The 9,553-nt window shown below is 39.1% G+C and overlaps 1 protein-coding gene across 1 annotated transcript in view; it reads right to left on the reverse strand.

Moving 5' to 3' along the window:
- Positions 1-7,483, reverse strand: part of LOC103465201 (zinc finger protein OZF-like) — a 24,839-nt gene extending 17,356 nt beyond the window's left edge. Inside the window, exons 1-2 of the mRNA XM_017304641.1 lie at positions 7,375-7,483; positions 7,065-7,163 (exon numbers count right to left, since the gene is read on the reverse strand). Of these exons, the coding sequence (XP_017160130.1) occupies positions 7,065-7,128 (64 nt within the window). The 5' untranslated portion in view covers positions 7,129-7,163; positions 7,375-7,483. The remainder of the gene's footprint in view (positions 1-7,064; positions 7,164-7,374) is intronic.
- Positions 7,484-9,553: the final 2,070 nt, after the last annotated feature.

Genomic DNA, 9,553 nt, shown 5'->3' on the forward strand with positions numbered 1-9,553 from the left:
AAAGTACTCCATCATAGGGCCCCACACCCTGTGAAATTGTCTTGTTGAGCCTCTAAAAAAGTATTTCATTTTTTCTAATTTCAAGAGAAACATTAAATCAGTGAGCCAAACCGAGACTTTAGGTGGTTCAGAGGATTTCCAGAGTAAGACTATAAGTCTACGGGCTACCAAGGAAGCAAAGGCGAAYGCATTCATTTGATCAGTGGATAGCATGTGCTCCTCAAACAATACTCCAAAGATGGCTATTCTTGCAAACGGTTTGATTTTGGTATTAAATGCATCATTCACTGTTTTACAGATGGACCATCTCTGAAAATCAGCCTCCAGTTTAAGCAAGAGAGGTTTGAAATTCTTTYCATAGAGATCAGAGAAGGTACGGGTGATGTGTATGCCTAAATATTTAAATCCGAACTTTGATATATGGAAGGGGAGCGCATTGTCTGGTAGCTGAAGGGCTAAATAGTTAACTGGGAAGCATTCACTTTTAGAGAAGTTTAATTTGTAACCTGAAAAACTTCCAAAGTCATTAAGAATATTGACAATACTAGAAATACATGACACTGGGTCAGAAATATACAAAAGTAAGTCATCGGCGTATAAAGAAATTTTATGTTCGGTATCAAACCTACAAATACCAAATAAATTGGGGGTCGTCTTTAATTTTATTGATAAAGGCTCAATAGCTAATGCACCAATGGCGTAAGAGTGGGTTAAGAGGGCAACCCTGGCGTTTGCCCCTTGAGAGAGAAAATAAATGGGAAGATATCTTATTTTTAAGAACAGATGCTTTGGGTGATGTATATAACAAACGTATCCAGGTTATAAAATTTAAACCAAAGCCAAATTTTTCCAGTACAGTAAACAAATAATTAAATTCCACTCGGTCAAATGCTTTTTCCGCRTCCAGAGAGGCAACTACTTCAGGAATCTCCCCAGACGCAGGAGAATAAATGACATTTAAAAGTTTGCGAATATTTGTGAAAGACTGACGACCCTTTATAAAACCGGTTTGATCTGTTGAGATGATGTTGGGTACAAYATTCTCTAGCCTTGATGCTAGCAGTTTGGCTAAAACTTTGACATCAATATTAAGCAAAGATATAAATCGATATGAGCCACAATCATTTGGGACCTTGTCTGGCATTAAAAGAGGTGAAATGGAAGCCTCCGTTAGGGTTTGTGGTAAGTGGTTCTGATTAAAAGGAGTGATTAAACATCTCAAGTAGCAGGGGAGCAAGTTGAAGAGAATTTTTTAAATAAAACTCAACGGTATAACCGTCAGGTCCAGGTGATTTGCCACTCTGCATTTTATGAATGGAATCAATAATGTCTTGTAGCTTTATGGCTTCATCAAGGCCGTCTTTGGCTTGCGTATCTACTTGTGGTATATCAATATTATCTAAAAAGGTAATCATTTTGGATTTATCTTGCGGGGAACAAGATGTGTATAGTTTGGAATGGAAATCCTTAAAGGTGTCGTTTATCTCTATTGGGTCTACAGTGAAGGATTGTGGAGTATTACGTATCTGAGGTATTAGATGGGACGCTGATTTACATTTAAACTGATAAGCCAAAAGACGGTCTGCTTTATCCCCATGCTCATAATATTGTCCTTTTAACCAAAGTTGGTGTTATTTCTGTTGACAATAGGTCATATTGGGTCATCAATGTAACCCTTTCTTACTACCCCAACACCTGTTGGGGTAGTAGAATATTGTTGGTCAATTTGTCTTAATGATGCCAAGAGATCGCTTGCTTTTTGCTTTCTTTCCTTACTCCGTGAAATAGAATAAGAAATTTTCTTCCCTCTTATAACTACTGTGTTTCCCACAATATGGATGGGGATATGGAATCAGATCTGTTAAMGTATATAAACTCATCTATTTCTTTACCAATGAATTCACAGAAATGACTGTCTGATAGTAAGGATGTGTCTAATCTCCAAACTCTTGGTTGTGTGACATTTTGAGAGAACAAAATATCCAGAGAGACCGGCGCATGGTCAGATTCAACAATAGTATTGTATTCAATTCTCTTTGTAAAAGGGAGAAGTATCTTGTCAATGAGGAAAAAATTGATACGACTATGTGTGGTGAACATGTGAGAAGTAGGAGAATTCTTTTTTGTTAGGATTAAAGAACCTTCATGGGTCAACACAACCTGCCTTATCAGCAAACTCACCAAGAGCAAGAGACATTTTAGAGCGAGTTAAATTTCTAGGGCTAGAGCGGTCCATAGCTGGGTCCATAACCATGTTGAAGTCCCCCGATAGAATAAGACTATGTCTATTTAAGTCTGGGAAAAGAGAAGTGAGTTTATGTATAAAGCCCACATCATCCCAGTTTGGGGCATAAATACTAGCTAGAATTACAGGAGAGTTAAACAGCGACCCAGATACCATCACAAATCGTCCCTGGGGGTCAGAGATGACCCGAGATGGTGTAAACAATATTTTTTTGTGGATCAGGGTGGCTGCCCCTCCTGCCTTATTATTAAAGTTAGAGTGGAAACTCTGTCCAATCTAATTCCTCTTAAGCCTGATATGGTCATCCCTCTCACATTCCAGGTAATGAAACATGTTGGAGTTACACCTATATCTGCCCTGACACTATCAATGTTGTGCGACATATGACATCTTCAAAAATGAAAAGCAGGTTGATCACCCCCACACATCTGTTAGTAGCAAACAAAGACAACCTAAATAATATAAGACAGCAGAATGAAGTCTCCGTCCAAAAAAAAAAAAAAAAACAGTCTTAAAAATAAATCTCCCTTTAACCCCAAACTGAACATATCCTATGCCCGACCTCGGAACATGGGCAGACTGCAGGTTCTCTTCTAACTCCTGAACCTTCCGATACACCCTCTCCTCTTAACTTGTGAAGACCCTATGACCTTTTTACCAGGGATGGCTTATATTAGTTGAAACCATTCCGGTATTAAAATTAAAGGCATACCGTCAAACATACCGTTAATGGACATTCAGTTATGTTAAGTAAATAGGTAAAAGGGAAAGAAAATATCCAAAATTCTCAAAAACAATTAGATTACCCAAAATAGACTTTGGCGAAAGTTCACATACGTGTCAGAGCATCTTCCAAGCAGTAAGAAGGTGTCCACACAACAGGTACACACGACCCGACTAGTCCGTGTCAGTCCTCTTCCCCAAACACCAGCTGATTGCAGTAAGCTCGTGCTTCTTCMGGAGTATTGAAGTCGAGGGATTTTCCCTTATGGAAGACTCGTAGAATAGCTGGGTAACGCAAGCGAAACTTGATCCCCTTCTCGTAGAATGCTTGTTTAATGCCGTTAAATTCAGCACGTTTCCTCGACAGAGCAGCRCTGTAGTCAGGGTATATTCTCAGTGTAGCGCCCTGGTAGGTGCTTGTGTGCTGCCTTGCCCACTGCAGTAGCCGTTCCTTCTCCTGGTGTCTTTGAAAGCACACCACAAACGGACGTGGAGGCGGTTAGCATCGCTGGGTTTTGCGCCCACCCTGTGTGCTCGCTCCAGCACCGGGGCTGAGTCGAACAGTGCGTTGCTGCGGGTGAGCTCCATTAGCGCATTCGTCATAAAGTTAACAGTATTCCCCACACCTTCGCTGCCTTCTGGAATGTTTATAATCCTCAAGTTATTGCGGCGTGACCCGTTTTCTAGATCCTCAATACGATCCAAGAGTGCAGCATTTTGGCCTTTTAGAGCTTTAACGGCAGATTCGGCAGCACATATYTTCTCAAAATTATCACCTGCGAGTGATTCTGAAGCGGTTAGGCATTGTTGTATAGAACCCACCGTTTCTGTCAGAGCACTCACCGAAGCTTGTAACGGCACCAGTGATTCTTGAATGAGGGTAGAGATGTCTTCTTTTAAACTTTCTCGTTACTTGGCTAACTCTTGTACTAGTTGGGTCATAGTTATTCCGTCGCTTTTGGAAGGGCTAGCGTCGGAGGCCATGGTGGCTGGCTTGCTAGCAATGGCGTTCCGCGTGGTTATCGAGGAGATTTGTTTTTGCTTGGAGGCAGCCATTAACCGGCCAAAGTCGTCCAACACGGTAATGTGCACAAGGTACGACAATTCTGTGGTAAAGTTATAAGGTTTGGTCACGTAAGTTAGAAGTTGGGTCAGAGCTCCTCACACTCGCTGCCTACTCCTTCATGACCCAAACCGGAAGTGAAAAATATATTGTTTTCCAGAAAGCACAATCAAATAACATTCTCTGGGTTCTTCACAGAACAAGTCAGGAAATAAATAATAACACTATTAATGAAATAAATAATAACTAAACAACCCTCTCTGGGTTCTTCACAGAAAAAATCCTGGAAGGATTATAGTCCGTATTTTCCGAACTATGAGCCGCACCGGACTAGAAGCCACAACCCCAAAGTTTTTTGTTTTTTTTAAACCAGTAAACATACAAACATACACATCTAAGCCTCAGATATCTCTGCTGGTTTTCTACAACGATGCAGAAGAAGCAGAGGGGGGCGGACACCCAAAATTTGAGTCATAACAGGTCAATTGAATATCACATTTATTATGGTCGAAAAAGAAAAGGTTGCCAAGATTAAATTTAACAGAACTTATTACGGTAGTTTCCGAACGGTAACTGTAACAGTAAAAGTGCTGATCCTTTGTGTGGCTACTAGCATGTGCGAAATCAGTGGTCCCAACCTTTTTATTACCGCGGACCGGTCAAGACTTGTAAATTTTGTTGCTGCCTGGGGGAGGGGGGACTATAAGCCACAACCCCAAACAGTCAGATGAACAGTCAGATAAGGCTACTGCATGTTGGTGTTCCCACTAAATACTGAATAGGCCCTATTTGGGTTGTCTTGGCCCTTTTATTGCAGCCTGTGGAGTTTTCCCTGACTTGGAACGAGAACACGACCTGTTGAATGTGACAGGTAGCCAATCAGAAAGCGCGGTGACATAAGAAAAGAGGGGAATCCCAAACAGCTGACATATCGCGCAACTGAGTTCGCTGGATATCGGAGATGATATGTGGAAATGTTCATTATTAAATCTAAAGGTCATTATTATGTTTATTCAGTTAAAAATGTTAACTATGAAAAAACATATTCACCTTTAAATCATAGTGCAGCAAATAGAGCGGCTGCACCCGTCGTCTTTTATCCACCGCCTTTTCTTTTTATTACATCTTTTATCTCTTAAAATGAGTCGACAAACTATCATTACTGCTTCTACATCGTCATCCGTGTTTGGTTATTCTAAATTCCTGCTATGTTGGGGGGTTTTACTGGATTATCCTCTGGAATCGGAATGTTCGTGACTGGAATCTGTTTGTGCCGTGCGGCTGAACACGAACCGATCAAACCTGTACTTTAATCAGCTCTGTGGTCACAGAGATTTGGCGAATCGGCCAACAATTCTTAAATCTTGTCGTCTAAACCAGACTTAAGACTCACAAGCTCTTCTCCTCTCCTCTTGACCACTGCCCAAACGCTCTCACTCTGGTCGCTATGGTAACATTTATATATCCCTTCAAAATAATATACAGAAGCGCCACAAAAACGAACATTTTACTTTTGTGAAAATTTTAACTCACGATAATGACTAACGGGAGCCCTGAGCTTGTTTCTCTGCAACGAGACGGTTCCATCTGRRAGTGATGGGAGACAATAACACCCGAGCTGTGTTGCTTGAGCACAGCCTGCTTGGTCTCTACGTGGCAAAGCAGCTTGAAGCTTGGTCACCGCATGTTACGCAGAGCGGGCTTGTAATGTGGGACTCACCTACCGGTCTGGGATAAATCCATTCTCCTGTCTCTTCTCTGGGCATTTTCCCCTTTGCAAAGAAACTTTCCAAAGACATCTGATCTGTTTCTTAGTCATTTTGCTGCTTGTGGGCTCAATGTTGGCGCACAAGTAACCGAGACTTCCAATGATTCACTTCCTGCTAAAGAGCCCCCTGGTGGTTGAAGAAAAATCCACATATAAACGGCTTATAGACCGTTTATACGGAAAATACGGTAAATGAAAAAAAAAATCTGAATGCTCCCTGGTACTGTTCAGGGGGCCGGACCAAATGTGGAGGGTGGCCGGATCCGGCACGGAGCCATAATTTGGGGACCACTGCTCTAAAGCCATTTGTCCCCATTGTCTAAATAAAGTGGAAGCAGAGCTTCTCCGGAACTCCTGCTGTTTTATGGCTTTCACAGATCAGTGTGAAAAGCTGCAACTATTCCTGATTTGTTTTCCCACTCAGACAAAGGGCAGATCAAAGATCTTAGCAAATGATCTGCTGTAACTACAAGTAAAATAATGGTCAATAGGCCAGAATAAGTTATTAATTTTACAACTATAATTATGCTATTTTAATCAAGACATGTCAAGTTTTTAAAACTAGCTTATTTTAAATTTATTTTCTTAACACTGTAAATTCCTGTAAATTGGGCCCATGAATCCAGCTGATGAAAACCTTAAGAGATTCAGCAGCTGAGATTCATCAGTGCAGTGAATCCATCTCTCCTTAGAGACATTCCCCACTTCTTCCTCTCATTGTCTTTATGAAACCTTCCAAACAAAAACGGGAGCTATCTTACTTTAGACAGAGGGGGAAAATTACATACAAATAACAGTTTTTGCCACTAAGTGTTTCCCCACTAAGAACAGTAGCATAAATCAATGCTGCTGCTTCGCTCTCTGGTTACATTGTGTTGCATTCAATGTTCTCGGAAAAAACTTCAGCCTAGTATTTGGACCGACAAAAATTCGCAACTACAATTTATTTATTGCAAATTATTAAATTTTCCAACCAACACTACTATTATTTTATGTTGCTTGCTTTACTAACCTTCCGCTGTATTGTTCACATTTCTGCTGTTTTCAAAAGTAAATCTCAGTAATTAAAGGAAAAGAGCCATAAAAAAGGTAATTGGCTCCATTTTCTCTCTACATAAATAAGCTATTCTCAGTGTAATTGTGACGTCTGCGTTCATTTACCCGTTAAAAAAAACATTTTATACGGGAAAAGCACATTTACTAAAATGATCCTCATACAGAACGGTGCATACATTAACCTTCATCCAAACGCTGGTGTTTCCTACCTATCCGGTGTAAGATTATCTGGGGAGTCCGGGARAAATCAAGCAGTCTGCGCTGATTATCCATCTCTTCCTCCGACTTGACGATGATTTCTTTAAACTCTGTGAATTGTTGAGAGAATAAAATTTAAAAACTTTTGCACGGTCTCTCTCTCATCTCCCGGATAACGGGGCAGCGTGTGTTACAGCCTATCCACACAGATACACAAAAAGCAAGCCATCGCTTCTCAAGTTCAATCATACTGATTGAACAGTCAGATTCATATAGTTCACACAACTCATCATAACAGTGACAGCCAGAAACACGAATTACCTGACAGAGACACTCACCAACCGCCAGTGATCAAAGAAGAATTGAGGACACTGACTGCTCCTGCAGAGTGTATGAGGAGACCCTGTTGCTCTTGTGTCACATTTCCGGTGCGCCCTCTTTTGTTCAAGAAGGGATGGACTCGTCTTTACCATACAAAAATTAAGAGAGCGCTCCTATCGGAGGGGAGGGAGATTTATTGACGGAGGAGAAAGTCCGTTTTTTGTCTACACAGGGCATTTTGACTACTTCGCGAGGAAGAGTTTTGTTTTTTATCTAAACACAGAGAGAAACTTTGCCCTCAAGAAGACATCTCCGTTACCTTCTCTGAGGAGAGCCTCGTGGTCACACAGAGGCTGAAACACACACTTTGACCCGGTAGATATGAATTCACACACTAACCACACACTATATTTTAAAATATAGAAATCTACAGACTAAATTATTTTAATTCAACTGTTATGTTTTAAAAGAAATATTTTACTATTCACAATATATTAATTGAAGCATAGATCTTAAATTTAAGTTTTAAATCTACTCATAACAATATTGATTTTGTTAAATATTAAACATGTAATTAAATTTAAGGTTAACATTCAAACTCGGATAATTAACCCTTGTATGTAGAAATGGAGTCCAACCGACCCCACACATGTAAAACTTGTATCATTTGCAATAGTCCTCTACGTTTTTCTCAGTCCTCGCACGCACAAGGGTTAAGATAATTTCAACAGAATGTTTTTTCAGCAGCTCGTTGATAATCTCGTTTAAACTGGACTAAAGACATTTTATTAGGGAAACATTCAACAAAACAGACCACGTGCCATGCTCTTTGTCTTCTTCTGAGTTTTATTGGCAGATGGCAACTGACTTAAGGTGCATTTACCGCCACCTACCAATCTTTTGCAGGTGTTTAGAGTTACTTTGTTGATTCAGATGATTAGGTTTACTGCTCGTTCAGAGAACCTTTTCATGATATGCTAATTTTTTGAGATAGGAATTTTGGGTTTTCCTGCGCTGTATGCCAGAATCATCAGTATTAAAACAATAAAAGACCTGAAATACTTCAATTGGTGTGCAATGAATCTAAAATATATGAGTTTAATTTTTATCATTAATTATGGAAAATAATGAACTATCACAACATGCTAATTTTTTGAGGACATGTATAACATTTTTCTTTTGTTTTTTGGTGGTGGGCAAAAAAAAAAACAACCATTTGTTTATAGCTTTGATAAGTTTCAACTTTAAACAAATATCTTTAATAGAAAACAGTCACAGCAGAAAATAGAAAAATTATACAACCAAGAAAAGCGACACCAAAGTTTTGGAGACAATCACACGTACTTTGTACAATCAAGAACAATCAATGCGGGAAAATAAGTTTATATTGTTTATTGCATTTTCTAAGTAAAAGGACATGTTAATTTATTTGAAAAGCTTTTATATAGACTGGTTAGTATAATTCAAAACAAACAGCATCAGTTTCATTTACTTTTGCTTTAAAGACAAACAAATCTAAAACATTTTTTAATATAGTACATTTAAAAGTGTAAAACAATTAAAATCAACAAATAGTGCACAACAGCACATTTTATTTTGGATTAAAAATGTATTAAAGTAAACCTCATTCACTCCACTCATTCTCTCAATACACAATAATACAAATCAATACTTTAAGTTCATCTTGTACATCTCTAAGTATCCAAATGTCAGGATCAAAATCATCACATTTAACAAATTAGAAAATTAAACAATTTTCCCACTTTATAGACAAGACTGCCCTCCAGTTATCATCTAGATGACTTTTATGAGTCATATGAGTTATGAGTTATAATAGTTCTAGGGCTTTTCACCAGTGTGAATCATCATGTGCCGAGTTAAATTGCATTTTTCACTAAAACTTGTTCCACAGTTCACAAATGAAAATAGTTTTTCACCAGTGTGAATCATCATGTGCTGAGTTAATAGCCGTTTTTGACTAAAACATTTTCCACAGTTCCCACATGAAAACGGATTTTCCCCAGTGTGAATCATCATGTGCTGAGTTAATTTCTGTTTGTGACTAAAACTTTTTCCACAGTTCACACATGAAAACGGTTTTTCACCAGTGTGAATCACGAGGTGCTGAGTTAATAGCCGTTTTTGACAAAAAGTTTTTCCACAGGTCACACATGAAAAC

Source organism: Poecilia reticulata, linkage group LG5 (genome assembly GCF_000633615.1).
Source record: "Poecilia reticulata strain Guanapo linkage group LG5, Guppy_female_1.0+MT, whole genome shotgun sequence".
Taxonomy (NCBI): Eukaryota; Metazoa; Chordata; class Actinopteri; order Cyprinodontiformes; family Poeciliidae; genus Poecilia; species Poecilia reticulata.